At 33.5% G+C, this 18,937-nt stretch overlaps 3 protein-coding genes across 6 annotated transcripts; 1 reads left to right on the plus strand and 2 right to left on the minus strand.

Annotated features, from left to right (window-relative positions):
• The first annotated feature begins 3,847 nt into the window (after window positions 1–3,847).
• LOC108217476 (G-type lectin S-receptor-like serine/threonine-protein kinase SD2-5) lies at window positions 3,848–6,661 on the plus strand. Its single transcript, XM_017390305.2, has 2 exons — window positions 3,848–3,964; window positions 4,066–6,661. Exon 2 carries the CDS (start codon window positions 4,081–4,083, stop codon window positions 6,526–6,528), a length of 2,448 nt encoding a protein of 815 aa, XP_017245794.2. The 5' UTR covers window positions 3,848–3,964; window positions 4,066–4,080; the 3' UTR covers window positions 6,529–6,661.
• Window positions 6,662–6,756: 95 nt separating this feature from the next.
• Window positions 6,757–9,510, minus strand: LOC108218586 (fructose-bisphosphate aldolase 5, cytosolic). The gene is made up of 3 exons (XM_017391589.2): window positions 9,351–9,510; window positions 7,389–8,071; window positions 6,757–7,301 (listed from the first exon to the last, which is right to left on the minus strand). The coding sequence occupies exons 1-3, from the start codon at window positions 9,376–9,378 to the stop codon at window positions 6,939–6,941; spliced, it is 1,074 nt and encodes a 357-aa protein (XP_017247078.1). The 5' UTR covers window positions 9,379–9,510; the 3' UTR covers window positions 6,757–6,938.
• A 243-nt stretch (window positions 9,511–9,753) lies between these two features.
• On the minus strand, window positions 9,754–18,310 carry LOC108218585 (uridine kinase-like protein 4). 4 transcript variants are annotated; one of them, XM_017391584.2, is made up of 15 exons: window positions 18,181–18,310; window positions 16,629–16,799; window positions 15,800–15,891; window positions 15,305–15,374; window positions 13,940–14,058; window positions 13,425–13,521; window positions 12,804–12,883; window positions 12,410–12,604; window positions 12,171–12,254; window positions 11,987–12,047; window positions 11,393–11,453; window positions 11,006–11,099; window positions 10,657–10,729; window positions 10,386–10,468; window positions 9,754–10,233 (listed from the first exon to the last, which is right to left on the minus strand). In XM_017391584.2, the coding sequence occupies exons 2-15, from the start codon at window positions 16,780–16,782 to the stop codon at window positions 10,084–10,086; spliced, it is 1,413 nt and encodes a 470-aa protein (XP_017247073.1). In that variant the 5' UTR covers window positions 16,783–16,799; window positions 18,181–18,310; the 3' UTR covers window positions 9,754–10,083. The 4 variants fall into 4 exon arrangements, with proteins under 4 accessions (XP_017247073.1, XP_017247076.1, XP_017247074.1 ...); XM_017391587.2 differs by having other exon boundaries at window positions 16,629–16,814; window positions 18,181–18,259; XM_017391585.2 differs by having other exon boundaries at window positions 18,145–18,244.
• Between the last annotated feature and the right edge of the window lie 627 nt (window positions 18,311–18,937).

The raw sequence follows: 18,937 nt of genomic DNA on the forward strand, positions 1-18,937 counted from the left end.
CTGAAATACAATCATTCACAGCTTATAACTTAAAATCCAATAAGTTTATTTTTTAATTTTTACTTTCAACTCCATATGATATGATATTCTTATAACATTATTCATCTTAAATCTTAATATGATATTATTCATCATGAATCATATTTATTAATTGGAAAACGTTGTATCCTGAACACTTTTGTTATTTTCAGAGGAAAAAACGAATGAAAAGACAAATGCTCCCTGCATACACAATAAATGGCTCTTGGAGAAATTTAATGCATAAATAATTTGATCTTTCCAAGCTTGATTGCTCTGAAAGTAAAAAATAACCGTGAAAATAACATTTCCCTTATTAATCTCAAAGGGGAATTGGGGATCCATGATGTCAGACATCAAGCAACTTGTTCGTCAAACGTATGAGATTTATATTCGAGTAATTATATATAGGGTAGCACTCCATAGCATACCCTCTTATATGGAGTTACGTAGCACACCATTATAAATATATACATAATATATATTCTATTATATTTTTTATGGAATATAATTGCAAATTTTGATTATTAAACCGAAAACGAAGTTATACAATTTTTTTATTCCAAAAATAATCTAAAATTATGCAATATCTCAACATGATTCTATAACAGAATAATAATCATCCAGAATTATTCCGTTGCAGAATCAGTTTCGAAAATATACTTTTTTCATCAAATTTTAAGTGTTAGATTACATAAAATAGATATATTTTATATTATTCTATATTAAAATCACGTTTTATATGTATTCTATAATAGAATTTATAATAAAATTGATTATTTACAATGGCGCACTATGTAACTCCATATAAGGAGTAACTCTCTGGAATGTTGGCCATTATATATATATAAAATTGATGAAGTTTTGAAAGTTAAGGTTTTTAATTATTAGAATGATTTAACAGTTAATATTATTTTGTGATTTTTTAATTTTGTAGTAACCGTTGAAATTATATTTCAAAAAATCTCGTTAAATTTGTTTATAAAAAATTTGTAATATTTTAAGAGTATGCCAACGTTTATTGATTTTTCCTGGTATAAGAAACGAGAGTCGAATAAGTTTTAAGCATGATAAAATATGGAGAGTATTTCTCACTCGACCCAAAAGGCCCAAAACCACTCAGCACGGGCCACGGAGTATTGATATGGGCTGATTTAGCGACATCATTTTATTTTATTTTTATGCTAAGCCTTTTTGGGAATTTTGGCCGGTTTAAGATACTTTAATGGAGCTCTGACTATTGTTCCAATAGTGTAAAATTGTTGATGTTCCAATGGTCTAGAAAAATTTACTAGGACTTTTGAAAGTTAAAACTGAATAAGAGCATCTCCAACTGTGTTGACTATAATCGTTGGCTAAATTGGACTTGTAACATATTATGTAAAATTTGCTAAACCTGTAAGACATTGTACTTCAATGATATTGGCTATATTGGTTGGCTATAATATAAAAATAGTATGTTATTAATATTTTAAATTGTTAAAATAGAATATATTAGTTCAATATGGTAATAAATGACATGTAATCTTCCTACATATTTTTTACAGACTTGTAGAAGTTGGACAAATATAGTCATTCATAGGAGGTTGGCTAAAATCATAGACAACAGATTCATGTGGTTGGGGTGTGATTTTTTAAAGAAGTTGGCTAACGTTTTTATATATCATATGCAAACTCATTTTTTAGCTAATGGTTTTGTATGGTTGGAGATACTCTAGTGCAGTTTTAAATTAAACGTTAAGGTTATACTTATTTTAAATCGGATCTGTTGAATTTAAAAAATTTAGTCTTACCTTATATCATATTAGAATTTTAAGGTTGAGATCCCGTCGACGACATATCAAAATAAATTATCAATTTAAATACATATAAAAATTATTAACTATTGAAATGCACATACGCATCACACGAGTCAGAGACAACGTATGATGATATTTAAAATTATTTATAAACAATAAATTATATTTAGAATTTGATATTTTAAATAATATTTATAATTAAATTAAAAAAATATGACTGGTGGAGTGGTATTATTGAACTTCAAAACTCAACTTAAACATAACATTGTCGGGTCAAAATATATTTTATTCTATTTAACAAAATAAAAATATTATCCACTTAATTATATCAATAATTCAATCATAAATGCAACTTCACCCGTTTTTAGGCCACAGCAATGAAGATCGAATTTAAAGTTATTGCCGGCGAGAGTACTTGATAAATATGAGCTCACCTCACCGGGGCGGTTCCCGGAAAGAGGCCATTTTAATATTACCGAGTAGGATGTGTAAATAAAACACATCTCCCATCACATAAAAGAGCGGGAATTTTTTTTATATAAAGAATAATACCGTTTCAACATGGAAAACATATTGATCATAAAATAAAGTTTAAAATAAAAAAGTGGACTAGAAGTGAGATAAGAATTAAGATTTATAAATGAATTATTGCTTAACGTGATATGTTTTGATAGGTTAGGAGTTTAAAATGTATGTTTGGTTAATTTTGATTTATTAATGATTTATGAGTTATTGAAAAAATAATAATTAAAATAAAAATTAATCATGAATAATTTATGATTCAAGTTAATTTTTATCGAAATAAAATTTAAAATGATTAAGTCAATAAGAAAGAAATTGATTCCTAATTTTAAATCGACTTCCAATTTATTACACATTTTCCATCTTAAAATAGACTTAGTTTCAATCCCGTGATTTAAGTTTAAACAAACAGGTTATGTCGGTCAATTTGGAACGGAGGAGTAGCGGAGATTTCTTACTCGCCAAAAAACCCGCCCATTTGGGAGATGGTATTCATGCAACAGAATCATGCTCGTGAACATGAACGTCTCTGTTTGTAAGTAATAATAATCTCGTGGGGGTTCTCATTTTCAGCATTGATCTCGTATCTTTGCTGTCTTTTAACCCTGATTACCCATAAAGTCAAATAGCCCCCTTGTTCACAAGCATCCTCTCTTTTGTCCTTATCCAATTATTTTGTCAATTTTGTGAACTCACACCCACCTCACCCTAACCACCAGCTATGCAGCTTTTATGACCATTTCATCACCTACTTGTATTATCTTCTCCTTCTACTTTGACTTTCTATTTATGTCCCACATGTTAATCACAGTATCTTTTTGTTAAATTCCTGTTCAATACTCCCTCCGTCCCCCTCAATTGTTTACATCGGAGGGGGACACGGTAACCAAGACAATGTATAAAAAATGAGTAAAGTTAGATGAAAGGTGGGTAAAGTGATGGGACCTATCAATATTTAATAATAGATTTGAGATAGTAGATGAAAGTAGTGGGTGTAATAGTAGTTTTTATTGTTAAATATGAGATAGTAGGGGAAGATAGTGGGAGTAATGATGGGAAAAACTTGTTGTTTATAGTAACGTAAAGAAATGAGAGGGACATCCCAAAATAGTAACGGTAAAGAAATGAGAGGGACAGATGGAGTATTATTTTATACATTTTCTATTCGACATTTATTTAATATTTCAATAAAATATAATTTTATAATTTAGTTTTAAATATGTTTTCTTGATTAAAATTTAAAAATTAAATTTTTATTCAGAAAAAAGAAACTTAAATATAAGTTATTATAAAAATATATTTTATAGGAGCATTAAAGTGCATTTCACATCTCTTGCCTGTACCACAACTCGAGGGAACTGAGGGAGTTTTAATTTTGATATTTTACACGTATTTTAAATTGTAAAAAATATATCTTTACTTTTTTTGTTCAAATTCCTTTTTCAAAACCTTTTAAAACCAAATATATAAAAATATATTTTTTAAGCTCAAATTATGTTCATGTTTAGAAGCGAGTGAATGCTTCAAAACCTGCTCAACTTCTTAACAACTTGTAGGGAGTCTTCATTTACATATTTTGTGTTTGACCTCTGTTTGATTGGCCTAACCAGGTTCACCCCAACAAGGTCAATCTTCATTCTTTTTTAAAGTTCTTGAATTTTGAGTATGTTTTTATCTTGACTCATGAAATGCTGTATTAAATTTAAGGCTACTTGGTGAATTTCAGACTTTCAGTTGCATCATGGGGAGCTGGGTGTTTTTATCTTTTATGGGGATGTGCTTGTTTATTTTGTTGCAGACTGATACTTGTATGGCTACTTTTAAAGCTGTTGGCAAGTTGAAACCAGGGTTTCAAGGGGCTCAGATGAATTTTATAGATGAAGATGGGTTGGTTTTATCATCAAACAACTCTCTTTTTGGTTTGTCTTTTACTACTACTGATAAAAATGTTACCTTGTTTTTGCTTGCTATTGTTCATTTGAGTAGTAAAAGAGTTGTTTGGTCTGCAAATAGAGGCAGCCCTGTTAGGAATTCGGATAAATTTGTGTTTGATGATGGTGGAAATGCCGTTCTGCAAAGTGGGGGGTCTGTTATTTGGTCTACGAATTCGGGGAATAGAGGGGTTTCTGCTATGGAGTTGCAGGACTCTGGGAATCTTGTTTTGTTGGGAGGTGCTGGTAAAATTGTCTGGCAGAGCTTTGATCATCCAGTGGATTCACTTTTGTCGAGCCAGGAGTTTAGTGAAGGAATGAAGCTTGTGAGCAATCCCAGCGCGAGTAATTTGACTTATTTTCTTGAAATTAAGTCTGGAGATATGCTGCTTTATGCAAATTACAGAAATCCACAGCCCTATTGGTCTATTAGACAAGATAGTAAAAGAATTATTGACAAAGATGGTGGCGATGCCAGTGCAGCATCTCTTGATGGTAATTCGTGGAGGTTTTATGACAAGAGCAAAGTATTGCTCTGGCAGTTTATTTTCTCAGATAATGCTGATACAAATTCTACTTGGGTTGCGACTTTGGGAAATGATGGATTTATCACTTTCTACAATCTTAAAAGTGGGAATTTAAATGGTGATTCTCCAACAAGAATACCTGCTGATTCATGTAGCAGACCCGAACCTTGTAATTCTTATGAGATATGTTATAATGGTAACAGATGCCAGTGTCCCTCGGTCCTAGACTCCAAGGGCAAGTGCGGACCTAGTATAGGATCTCTTTGCAATGAGTCAGAGGGTTCTATGGAGCTGGTAAATGCTGGAAATGGGCTTAGCTATTTTGCACTTGGGTTTGTTCCCCCCTCATCCAAAGGCAACTTAGATGGCTGCAAAACTTCTTGTCTTGCTAACTGCTCATGTCTTGCCATGTTTTATGACGACAAGTCTCAAAATTGCTTTCATTTTGATACCGTAGGAAGCTTGCAAGGTTCAAATAATGGGAATGACTTTGTTTCATACATAAAGGTCTCGAGGAATGGGATAGATTCTGGAGGGGATAGAGGCAGCAAAAAGAAAGTTCTGCTTGTCGTCGCCATACTCTTGGTAACAACATTTGTTATTGTTGGTTTACTTTATGCAGGAATTCGTTACCACCAGAAACAGAAAAGTGCCTTAGTGGAGTTCCCTAAAGAAGCAGAAGAGGATAATTTCTTGGAAAACATATCTGGGATGCCAATACGTTTTAGTCACAAAGATCTTCAAATTGCTACCAACAACTTCACTATGAAACTAGGGCAAGGAGGTTTTGGCTCAGTTTATGAAGGTGTTCTACCTGATGGAACCCGATTGGCTGTGAAACAACTGGAAGGCCTTGGCCAAGGAAAGAAAGAATTCCGAGCTGAAGTTAGTAGTATTGGCAGCATTCATCATCTCCACCTGGTGAGGCTGAAAGGCTTTTGCACAGAAGGTGCCCACAGGCTCCTTGTTTATGAATACATGGCAAATGGTTCACTGGAAAGATGGATCTTTAATAAAAACAAAGGAGATTTGTTGGATTGGGGCACAAGATATGATATTGCTATAGGCACAGCCAAAGGATTGGCTTATCTCCACGAAGACTGTGATGTAAAAATTGTGCACTGTGACATTAAGCCTGAAAATGTGCTCCTAGATGACAACTTTCTCGCAAAGGTTTCAGACTTTGGTCTTGCAAAGCTAATGAGCCGAGAGCAAAGCCATGTTTTCACAACACTACGGGGCACAAGGGGTTACCTTGCACCAGAGTGGATCACAAACTATGCAATATCAGAAAAGAGTGATGTCTATAGTTATGGAATGGTATTGCTTGAGATCATCAGTGGTAGAAAAAATTATGATGCATCTGAAACAGAAGAAAAATGCCATTTTCCTTCATACGCTTTTAAGATGATGGAGCAAGGTAAACTGAAGGACATTCTTGATGTGAAACTGCAAATAGCCGAAGATGATGAAAGAGTGTCCATAGCAATTAAGGTAGCTCTTTGGTGTATACAATATGAGATGCACCTTAGACCATCAATGACAAAAGTAGTCCAGATGCTTGAACAAGTATCTCCCGTTCCTCCACCTCCATCTTCTTCCCAGCAGATGAACTCGCACTTCTATTTGAGTTCCTTTAAATCAACGAGTGAGCACAGTACTTCTTTAGAGCCATTAGATCTCAATAGCTGTGCTGATTTTTCTGCAGTAAGGCTTTCAGGACCTAGATAGCATATTAGCTGTCACATATCATGTGTATCTGGTAGGTAAATTTTGTAATACTTCTATGTAAGCCTAGTTGCCTGTTAATTTTGTTGTGTAATTAATAACCTTTATAGTCAATACACCAATAGTTTTTACAAAAGGATATGATGTCTTTACTTCCCTGCATTTACAGAAGGGTGAAGAGTGCAATATGTCTTGTTTAGTTTAAGCAAAGCCAGGCATAGTCGTCTCGTCTATAAACGAAGAAAAGATTAGTGTGGAACTTGACAACGAGTACAATATGAACAAATACATTTCAGAATTACTGTATGATGGATTCATGGTAAGTGAAGCTCTATAATATATGATGACGAATACTGAAATCAACAACGTGGCTGATGATTTTGACAATACACATGTCTGCAGTCTTGATTCCCCTAGTATTTGTAGCCCTTAACATACAGGCTCTCAGAAGCCACTCCGCCAGCACTTCCACCACCGTATGTTCCCAGAGATGCATCTGAATTAGCCTTGCACCTTGCCAAGAATCCGGCCTGTGCTTTCTCAACGTTCTCCTTCTTCCCTCCCCATGTCTTTAGTGTGCTTGCCTGCAGTGCTCGCCCAAATGAGAACGAGAGAGTCCACGGCTTGAGCACCTCCAGCTTGTTCATGGCATCCAGGTTTACTGTCGCCTCTTCCTCACTCTGCCCGCCTGACAAGAACACGATCCCTGGCACTGCAGGAGGGACGGTACGCCTCAATGCTGTTACTGTGTATTCAGCAATCACTTCTGCTGCTACCTGATGTTATGCCAGCAGATTGATATATTGTTGTGAAATCACAGCAAACAAACAAAATGTAACTGTATGAGTATAGAATTTGAGTACCTTTGGGCTATCAGAGCCTGGAGTGACCATATTAGGCTTCAAGAGTGTTCCTTCCAGAAGAACATGCTGGTCATTAAGTGCCTTGTAAACTGCAGCCAGCACGGTCTCGGTTGCTGCAGCACATTTCTTGATGTCATGACTGCCATCAGTCAAAATCTCTGGTTCCACAATTGGCACAAGTCCATTCTCCTGGCAAATGATGGCATACCTAGCCAAGCCCTGAGCATTTTGCTGAATGGACAATTCAGAAGGCTCAGTCACCCCTATCTTAAGCACTGCACGCCACTTGGCAAAACGTGCACCCGCCTTGTAGTACTCAGCACACCGAGCCCCTAGTGAATCAAAGCCCTGAGTGGTGGTCTCACCATTGGTACCAGCCAAGTCAACAGTGCCCTTATCCACCTTGATGCCTGGAACAACATTGTTCTCAACAAGAACATCGACGAAAGGCTTTCCATCAGAAGTTTTCTGGTAAAGAGTTTCCTCAAAGAGAATGACACCCGAGAGATAGGCAAGGGCACCGGGAGCAGTGAAGAGGAGCTCGCGCAGAGCCTGACGGTTGGCCTCAACGTTTTCTACGTTGATGCTGGACAGACGTTTGCCAATGGTGCCAGTGCTCTCATCTGCAGCCAAAATACCCTTCCCAGGGGTGGCAATGTACTTTGCATTCTTGATTAGCTCGTCTGTAACAAGTTATGACACAAATTTATAAGTGTCATCTTTCAATATTAATACTGAAATTGGTTGTTACAACAAGATTGATCTTAGTAGCTGACTAGCAAAGTGTGAAAGAGTAAATGGACCTTTTACATTTTACACTACCAAAAAAAGCATTTAACAGAGTCAAATAGTGAAACTGATTTTGAGCATCTTATATTCGGAATATGATATTATATCGTGAAGCAAAATAATTATTGGATAACAGATGTGAAGGTAAAATTTTCATTTGATACACGATCAATCAAAAATTCAAATAACGAATATATATATATATATCAACATGATCCCTTAACAAAAAATATCTAACATCATATCTTTTAAAACAATATTAAAATAAGGTATAAATATCATAAGAATAAGAATAAAAATATACATATAATATATATAGCTCTTTGTTTGAATAAGAAAATAACCACTTATGTCCATTAAATATTTTTTATTAATCTATCAAAGTTTGTATATTTATAACAAGGAACACAAACCAGGGAGGGTATTGTAACCGGAAATTAAAATAAAGAAGAAGAAAATTAAGAATTAAAGATAGTCGAGGTTCCAATTTTGCGTATTTTTTTTTTTTTTGAAAAGGAAAATAAATTTCCATTGATACTAAATATCAAAGATACAATGTCCGATGGAACAGAGTTTCTTTCATCCACAAAAGTATACCATCTAACCGAAGCTTGGAACAGAGTTTCTTTCATCCACAAAAGTATACCATCTAACCGAAAAGTAAGCTGGTACTCCCGGACGCTTAGACGATATGGCTTTTAATGTCCGAAAAGAGTCGAGGTTCCAATTTTGCGTATTTTAATATCATAGAAAGAGTCTTTGTCTCTGGCACGTGTATACTTGAATTTTTTATGTAACGAAGGTTATAATATTTATTAAAAACGCATAATTTTCTCTCCAAAAATGACTGCGCTCACAAAAAATATTGTTTGATGGAGTTGACGACAGACAAAAATGACTGCGCTTATAAAAAAAATATTCTATGATATAGTTGATGACAGAGAGTGTGCTGCTTCACCACTTGTATTCAGTGTAAAAAAAAAACACAACGGAGAGCATGAAAAAGAGAACATAGTTAACTCCTGACAAAAAAAACATAGTTAACTTACCACAGTACAGAAACTATCTGATCAGAATACTTACTAGTGATACATATATGAACATTGTAAAGATACACTATATGTTAAAACAACCTAGTATGAAGAAGTTTAACAAAAGAAATGGAGAATTTACCAGCATACTTTCCCACAAAGGCAGACATGGTTCTGTTGGTGCTGAGGAGAATGGGGACGAAAGCATACAAACAAGAAGATATCTCTAATATAGAGAGCAAGATAAAGTTTAAGTAAATATGCCAGTTGAGCAAAATATCACCACGTGTCAAGGGGATTAGCCTCTGGAAAGTTATCATCATGGGATAGAAGAATGAGTGATCATTCTCTGCTCCAACTTGGCATTATTTGTCTCACCTGATGATGCATTTTGTGTGGAAAGGCCTGGCCATTTCCCTCATCCATATTTCCTGGTACTCTTTAAAACTACAAAACTCTTCTAATTTCCTCATCCATATGGAAAACTTTATCTTTTTGCCACTGTTGATATGTAAGTTACATTTATTTCATATACAGGTATGCAATCAAAGTAAAATTGTCCGCAAAATGGGACCGGATTTAGTTTATCATTATTAACAGTACATACTATAGAGCATCTCCGGAAAAAAGGTACAGACAAAGTGTCCAAGTTCTTTCATGGTATATTTCATTATTCAACTCATCACTCTTTAAAATCTGCCTCATCAAGCTTACCAAGCACCCTAATAGAATTAAAACAACCTCAAAATTGTGAATGTCCATGACAGCTCACATGAACTCTTTAAGCTCTTCTAAATCTCTCTGGCGGCGATCATTAGGTGTTGATTGAGGAGAAAGACTAGCACCTGTTGTGGATCATGTGGGAATACTGTTGATCATTCATCATCTGTGCCGAAGTATCTGTCTCCAAATTCACCCATACCAGGAATTACTCGAAACTCTTCATTTAACCCAGTTTCAATCTCCGAAGTTACGATCTTAATTCTAGGGAAATGCTTGCAAACTACATGCACTCCTTGAGGAGCCTGTTAACACGGGAGAAGTATATTTAGCATTTAAATTCTTATTGTAGCATTTTGAATAACTTTGCTATAGCTGACCAACTTTAGAAAGAACTGATAGAGAAGGGTAGATGAGAGGGAAGATATGAGGTGTGGTTTGAGAGTAAATAACTTACAGATATAAGATTAAGGAATATGATGTTGGTTTCTGGAACACCCTTTTTCAGAAGTAAAGAGATGGCTTGCACAGCTGAATTCCCTGAAGAGATGACCAGAACATAAATATAAAAAGAAATAAATCATGCCATTCGAAATCCCCAGAACCGATGATTAAAAACCAGATACAAGTTAATGATAATGTCATCCGCACCCACCCTTCACCAAATATATGAAATAAAAGGAGGGGTTCTTAACACAAAGTACTCTGGAGAAGGTACATTCACAAACCTGTACCCAGGATCGGATCCAATAATAAAACATGCCTCTCGGAGATATCTTGGGGTAATTTCTCATAAATCAGCTACATAAATACCCAAAACTAGTAAGATGACAGTACAACATTTAGAATGCACATCAAAATTTCCACAAACAGGTTTTTTGAATTTGAATATTGAGTTGGCAGGATATGCAGTCTAAATTTACTGTAACTTGTGTTAGTATGAAGACAATTTTACTCTAATTTATTGACTGTATTTTAATTACCAGAACTTCATTTAAACATGGTAAAAAACATTTCTTTCACGTAATAGATGTAGAATATAACTATACCAAACCACAACGCATAGTATGTGCAAACCTGTTGTCCGTTGTCACCCTCTCTATGAATAAGAATTTTTCCGATTTTGATGCCTTTACAGCATGCTCGCAAAGCATTTTCCATACTCTCGCCACTGCAGAGATATAAAGAACTAATCATTGAGGATGACAATGAACTTTTACAAGTCTTGCAGCCACTAGTGGCATCCATACAACTTCAGTTAAATATATTACTAATGTTCTTTAACTTTGGGCACACAAGATGAACTGCACGACATGGAGGACGATATAAAATTATGTGATTATTTTAGTGCAACTTCCCAGCAACACCACAATTTTACATATTTGTGTCATTGTGTGTGTGTGTCTGTGTGTAGGAAAAGCAAGTGGAAGATAGATGAAGTTGATTATTTTAGAGCTTTTATACCTTCTAATAACAGAGACGCCACATAACCTCTTGCAGAAATCGACACCAGTGTAGACAGATCCTGCATTCAATAAATAGAGAATCTAAGAAAAATAAAAAAAATGAAAAAGTAAAGACTTAAAGATCAACCCTAGATATGAGACAATGGAACAAAAAAAATTATAAACAAACAACCATCTATAGTGGCAATGAATTGTGATGACATTCATTATTAGGGGATTCAAGAAACAAAGCCGGCTATAACACTTAAATATTTTTTAAATATTTTTCAAAATGCTACCTTAATTTCTTTTTACGTATATACCTGTCTTGAGATAATTTATACCAGTTCAAACATAATTAAAGTAATAATGTATAGATCATTGAAGTCCACTTATTCTTCAAATTTCGACTAGATACAACGAAAAAACTAAATTGAGGAAGTAGAACACTTCTGGGCCTCACATGCTAGGGGTGGTCACAATTGCATAAGTAAAAAATTCTAGAACTTAAGAATTGATAATTTAAAGTGTCTCGATGATATTAAATAACACAACAAAGATTACAAGATGATTTGAAAGACAGTATTTTACGTCATTAATCTTAGTGACTCACCAGTTGGAGTTATCACCTGCTTTTCGGTAAATGGCAGATGTCCCAGGCCATGTTCAACAACCTGATTATAACAAGGATGTATAACTAGATTATATAAATATAACAAAAGCTCTCATTTTACAATAAAAAATACATATTAAAATACATTCATTTTTTTAACTAACAACTAGGAAATTATACCTACCAAGCGAATCAGACGATCAGCATAAAAGACGAAATCATGTTTTGTTGTTTGGGCATCACGTATAAGTGTATGCATACCACGTATCTGAATTGTGAAAAATGATAAAAGAAGAATAAGAAAAGGTATTAAACCCCAAGGATCAATACTTTTGGATCCCTTAATCAGATAATTAATAAAGTCCCGAACAATTGGATGAATACATCTTCATTTTATAATTACAGAGGCAAAAAAAGCAGTACCTGAAAAGTTGATTGAATGACGTAGAGGTTTGGATATATTTTACACAGATCGTGTTGACCCAGTTTTGTTCGAATATGTTGGACAATCAAATCAATAGCTACATGATTGTCGCCTCCACGAGGAATTATGATATCAGCATATTTTTTTGTTGGAAGTATAAAGTCATCGAAAGCAGGCTTCACAAAATTTGAGTACTGCACAAGCCATAAAGCTTAAGATTTCAAATAATCATTACATATATTAGAGAGTAGAGGATTAACAAAATTAATATAGAACTTGTCTGAAGAGTTGCACAATGCAATGCCAGGTGCAACAGTTGGGGGCGGGGCTATTGAGGAGATTTCCTGACTGGCAGAACTTATATACCATTGAGGATATTAAGGATCTACTAACCTGATCAAGCACCATGTTTATATCTCTATTCTTTTCAACTGTGTCGCGTCTTATTCTCCTTGCCAGGCGCACATCAGCATCTGCACTCACAATGACATTGGTAAAACCAATGTAATAACAGTATATCTGACAAAATTGAAGCTGCCATATTAGAGCAATCATTGATACCAATCATAAGTACGACGGCCCTATATATACTCCTTACATAGTTAAAGCAGAATCATGAACAAAATGAGCACAAAACACTAACTACATAAAGGCTGCAAAATATACGAAACATGTGATTTGTTTCAACTTTAAATTGTGCATGGTAAGACATTCAGTTCTTACATCCTGTGAGTAGCTGGAAAGATCATGTTCCCTTAACATTTCACATAATTCAAGTTAGTCGAAATTACTACATCAAATGGCAAGCACTTTTTGGACCCGTATAGATTAGGTTAAAAACAAAATTGTACACGAGTCCAGAGACTATGTGCCTAATAAACTTATTTCATTATGTTTATACTTGTTTTAAAAAGTAGATCGTGACTTGAGAAAATAAAAAAGAAGATTGTTTCTGACTATAACTATTTCCTTAATATAAGAGGTATCAACTAATAGAAAAGGAGGGAACAGAACCTGTATCGACAAAAATCTTCATGTTCATCAGATCCCGGACGCGAGCATCATGGAAAATGAGTATACCTTCCAAGAGTATCACGTCTGAAGGATTGACCTGCTCAATATTTTAATGCAGTGGGGTTTATTATGGAAGTATATAACAGGAAATATATTTGAATTGACAATAGTATCAAAAATGAGAATACATAGAAATATAGTAACATATATGAGTTGTCCTCGGGCATTACATCCTCATAAAAACAATTATGAACAAGTTTTAAACAAAAATTTCCACTAATTGTGTTTTTTTTAAATAAATTTAAGATGGAAGGCAGAAAGCAATGTAAGGCCTTCTAGTAAAAAACATCTAGATTTCAAGATGAGGGGTCTTTTTAACTGTGCTTTGAATACCACACAATAGAAGAATTACCAATTTACCAGATCACCTGGTTTGATATACAAAGCACTAAATCATTTCTTATGCATCAATGTACATTTGTATCAAGAACATCTAACAAAGAACAAAAACTTACTTTTCGAGGTTTAGAGGCGTCAGTCTTGTAAGTTCTGAAATCATATTTAGAAATATTGACTGCTTGCCCATGCTTCAACTTTTCCATTGAAAGTAACAATTGTTCGGTGTCAAATGCATCTGAAATCATATATAATTACAAGAAGAAGCAAGTTAGTCATTATTGAAATTCAATATGAATGCTATAGCTGATTGCCGGACACACCCACATTTCTTATAATATTAAGATCTTCATATAAATGGCATAGAAGTCAAAGAGGTCTTAATTTACCAGCCCTCCTTAAAAGATGTTAGAGGAGATTCATTATTTTTGGTCAATTATATATTATATGTTGACACTCCACTCCCCTCACTCCAAACTCCATTTTTGGGTGAAAGAGTGGATCACAGGCTCATCTTTCATAAGAACTATTTTTAATATATAATTTCCTACTAAAATACAAACTTTTATCAACATCCAAATTTAGACTTATTTAAATTATAAGCTATTATTTATATTAGTATTTCATTAGAATTATATAAATATTAAACATATATAAGAAAATCATAAATTATAATGAGAGATATATGTGCTTCACACAGGTTGCAAGTATTACTGAAACTTAAATATTAAAAGTTTGATTGGTTGCTTAGTAGTTTCGTATCAATTATAGTATAACCGATTAACATCACATCTTTTAAAGCAAATGGATAAGAATCATCTATGTATAATAAAGAAGAATATTCTATCATAATAGTAAGATGGTCTAACTTTCGAATCTAATCAATAACATATTAATATTCACTTTTATTAATCTAAATATACAATAAAAACATATTTTTTTATTCTATTTCATATATGGGTCCTGGTCATTGGATAAATATCCCACGGCCATTATTACAACCTACATCCAGCGCTTTTTAACCGCTGGACGGGGTCATTTTACCCGTCCAGCGGTTAAAAAAAGCACTGGACATATAAAATTTTGTTATAATCCTCGCAGCCGGATATTTAGCCAACGGCCAGAAAATGATATGTTGGTTAAGGGCTCCCTGGCATATGTATATCCTTTATATATATATGAAACTAAAATTTATTATTTATATGAAAATTTAACTAAAACTATATATTATTATGAAACTAAAATATATTATATTATGTATATATTATAAAATATTAAAGAAGACTTGTGCATGGGTTATAAGCTTGTATACATTACGTTGTAGTAGAATATTATTGGAGAATAAAAATAGCTCATACTGTTTCCATCAATCATTTTTAAATTGTATATCGTTATAAGCTAGAAGAAAAAAATTGAAATTTCTTTACGAGAAGAATAGTTCAATGAAATGATGGGTATGGGCTAACATTAAATGCAAAACTCACCAGGATGGTCGAAGTTGTATTCATGAACATTTGCAAGTTCCTCAGGAGTCAAATTATGATAAAAAGAATCCTGAAAATTTAATGATATAACTGTTTGCTAGTTAAAATTGATATTTCATAGCTCCAAAAAAAAATAAAAATTGAACTTTCTGTAAGAAAGGTGATAAATGAAGTAAAGCTAAAGTTCTGCTCAATGAATTCTTAGGACATATATAAACGAAAAACATATATATTTCAAAGGGAAAATTTGTGGAAAGGAACTAATTAGCTGCTATTTGTCTAATGAACTCCGAAATCTGATATAGCATGCTTCCCATACAAAAAAAATCCCATTTAGAATATTCTGAATGCTTTGGACAGTATATATATCATTGAGAGTAAAATTACACTCTACCAATTAATTTAATCAGTAAACTGATAAACATGACCAAAAGTCCATGATGAAAGAGTATTACATAATTCTTTGTATATAATCTGCAAAACTTGCTCGAGTACCTGATTGACAAGTACGACTCGTTGATCACGAAGCTGCTCAATAATCATATCACAAACTGTAGTCTTTCCTGATGCTGCACCACCGCAAACTCCTACAAGGATATTTTAAAAAGGGAGGAAGAAAATGAACTCAGGTTATAATTTAAACAAAGATCACTTCAAAAATCTGGAATGGATATCATGTTTACAGCATATATATAATATATTTCAAAATGCATGTATGTGATGTCCAGTGATATAGTTCTCCCTTTTCCAAGGATCACATTGTGCATGTGAATTAGTGAATATATAATTTATCAACCACGAGGGTCAAGACTCAAGATTAAAAGTTATCTGGATATGCTTACTCATTGAGATTGAACAACCCCAAATTATGGAAGAAAAGAAGGCCAGGGCGTACTAAAAAAATCATAGTGTCCGTTTCAGAAATACCAATTCATAGTTCTTATCGTCTAAGAATGCATTTTGGCAAAAAATATAATGTTTTCCTCGGTAGACCCGTGAAAGTTCATTCCCAATATTCACACTTAACTCATATTATCAGTTTTCTTCAATCACGACAAGTGACCAATGGTGGACACAATTCCAAAACACCCTAAAAGAATATGTCCCTTGTCTACTCCTGTACCACATAACAACTCTCTAATTGAGCACCTCAGCACCCCCAACATTTGCAACTATGCTTGTAAACTCTTAAATCTTAATCAATTGGCCAAAAATTAGTAAGCAGTTATTTTTTTTGCCTTTTGGGATAAGAAAATAAATAAAACATATTTAGGTTATAGTTTAAAATATAATCCACAAAGAAATTCTCGGGTGTAACAAGTACCAATGACAAAAGGTTGTCTATGCACACTTTCAGCCACTGAGGTTGTCTGTTGTTCAACCTTTGTATTTATTTTTTGTAAGCCATTCAAGTGAAATCCTGAAAAATGAACCCCTGATGAACACTCTATTATATCTTCCACTGGTTTAGAACCCATATGCCAAACCTGTTGCACTGCACAGTGGAATACTGAGATTTTACAGTAAGTAATGAAATTTTTAAATGCAAAATATCAATGGAATACATATGAAATGATTATTAAGACATCAAGTATGATCATTATAAATTATTTGATGAACAACATTGTCATAACTCATATATGGTATATTAAAGAATAAGCATTAGACATGTGATAGTTCAAACCCAAACCATTACTATTATTGCTTCGTTCTCAAATAAGTTATTAAGTGACTCAAATCCTTTTACATCCATCCTTGAATCATTTAAATGGATGATTCGGATCTGACAGAAATTCTTGAATCATTTAAATCCATCCTTTCAGATATAATTTGGATTAAGGTTAGAAATTCTAGTGGATTATGGTTGCACACTTGAGCATGATTTTAAACCCTCAAACCCCTTTTAAGTCCCTTCCTATTAAAACAGAAAACTACTTTAACTTGCAAAGACTGTTTTTATAAATACCTTACGCGGGTGTAATATATAGCAAAAACAAATTTCATCACCTCCCACATATTGACATTTACATTGGAAGAAACCAAACACAGCAACCACAAAAATAAAAAGAAATAGTAAGACAAAAAAGGTTTCACATTATTGGTCGACTTGTAAAGGGTTAAAGTTGGGATGTTATCCATCACTGTCTTATTAATTTAGTTTCAGAGCACTTGGATTCATTACAACAGAACTATAATCATCAGTTTCATTCCTCCCGCAAAAATTGCTCAACTCTGCCTTGTTTCACGAATAAGCAAAATCTCAATTCAGAATTAACTACAATTTTTTGTTCTTAGTTATCACCCTATCTCAAGATCATCGCGTCATCTAACATCAGCTGGATTTCATAAGTTTGCCAATAAGCTATAAGCAATCAAACGTCCTCTTATCTTATTAGTGCAACAACATATCATCAAACACATATTAAACAAAAACATGCTATTATTTGTTCAATAAAACAAATAAAGCAATCCGTGTTATATCAATCACAATCACGTCACGACAGTAATAAAGTTACCGTAAAACCTCGAGACGGCTTACAGAATTATATCATATCAATCACAATCAAGTCACAACCGTAATAAAGTTCCCGTAAAACATCGGGAGGGCTTACCAGGATCGTATTATAATCCGTAACGGAGATTTACAAGACTAAAGTTCAAAAGGCCTGAATGTTGTACAATATTGACATTACATTGAACAAGCAATCAGACAGATACAAGGCACATATACCACAATCAGATCCAGCAAATTAATTACTAGAGCTATTCAATAGAAATACAAATGCCATTGAGAAAGAATGTAAAGAAAGAGATATATGTGAAGAAATAGATTCACTTACAGATCAACAAAAGCAAAGAGATATGGTTGAATATACCTGGTGAGTAGATTTCAAGTGATACAGACAGGGTTTACTGTATGCTTGTGGAGACTTGGAACTCAGACACTTGACACACTTTATATATCCGCTGTCCGCACCACTCTGTCAGATTTGCCGAGTTTTAATTACTGTAGTATTTTTTTACTCCAACTTTTCTGTTACCGTAAGATTTTTAATTGACTGTTTTGTTACTCCCTCCGACTTCCGAGCACTTTAGATTACACGAATTTTAAAATTTTTATAAACTTTTGTTATATAATATTTTTTTAATAAAAATATAAACGACAAATTCTTATTCAGTAAAAATTGAAGCTTAAAAAATTATTCTAAATCTGTACTTTACATAAATCTCAAAATACATACTAAAAAATAACGTAAGAAATTTGCTGGACGGAGGCATTATTAAATATTAACAACATAATCTTGCCATAACGTAAATTATTTTGTTAAAATATTCTCAGATAATTTTGTTATTTAAATTTTTATCTAGAAATTGAAAATTTGGAATATTTTACAAGCACATATAAGTAATATAACTTAAAATAAAACTAATGTATTTTTGATAATCATAATATATGCTATTCTCCCAAATTCCGGGTTTCTTTAATATCTTTTGAGTGAGCCGCATCTGTTGACTCAAGCACAAACGTTGTATCTATATTAACCGGTGCATATTAATGGATCATCACGGATGTTGGTGCGTTGAAGAATTTGGTAAAGTTTAGTGCGTATTAATGGATCATCACGAATGTTG

This window comes from Daucus carota, chromosome 4 (genome assembly GCF_001625215.2).
Source record: "Daucus carota subsp. sativus chromosome 4, DH1 v3.0, whole genome shotgun sequence".
NCBI lineage: Eukaryota > Viridiplantae > Streptophyta > Magnoliopsida > Apiales > Apiaceae > Daucus > Daucus carota.

Excerpts from the sequence above, each read along its gene's own strand:
- LOC108217476 (XM_017390305.2), top strand. The coding sequence starts at position 4,081 with ATGGGGAGCTGGGTGTTTTTATCTTTTATGGGGATGTGCTTGTTTATT.
- LOC108218586 (XM_017391589.2), bottom strand. The coding sequence starts at position 9,378 with ATGTCTGCCTTTGTGGGAAAGTATGCTG. Across the intron at positions 8,072-9,350 it reads CTTTGTGGGAAAGTATGCTG|ACGAGCTAATCAAGAATGCA; the intron begins GTAAATTCTCCA and ends AACTTGTTACAG. Across the intron at positions 7,302-7,388 it reads CAGGCTCTGATAGCCCAAAG|GTAGCAGCAGAAGTGATTGC; the intron begins GTACTCAAATTC and ends GCATAACATCAG.
- LOC108218585 (XM_017391584.2), bottom strand. The coding sequence starts at position 16,782 with ATGGGTTCTAAACCAGTGGAAGATATAATAGAGTGTTCATCAGGGGTT. Across the intron at positions 12,048-12,170 it reads CTGATCGTCTGATTCGCTTG|GTTGTTGAACATGGCCTGGG; the intron begins GTAGGTATAATT and ends TGTTATAATCAG. Across the intron at positions 10,730-11,005 it reads AGGGTGACAACGGACAACAG|CTGATTTATGAGAAATTACC; the intron begins GTTTGCACATAC and ends GTATTTATGTAG.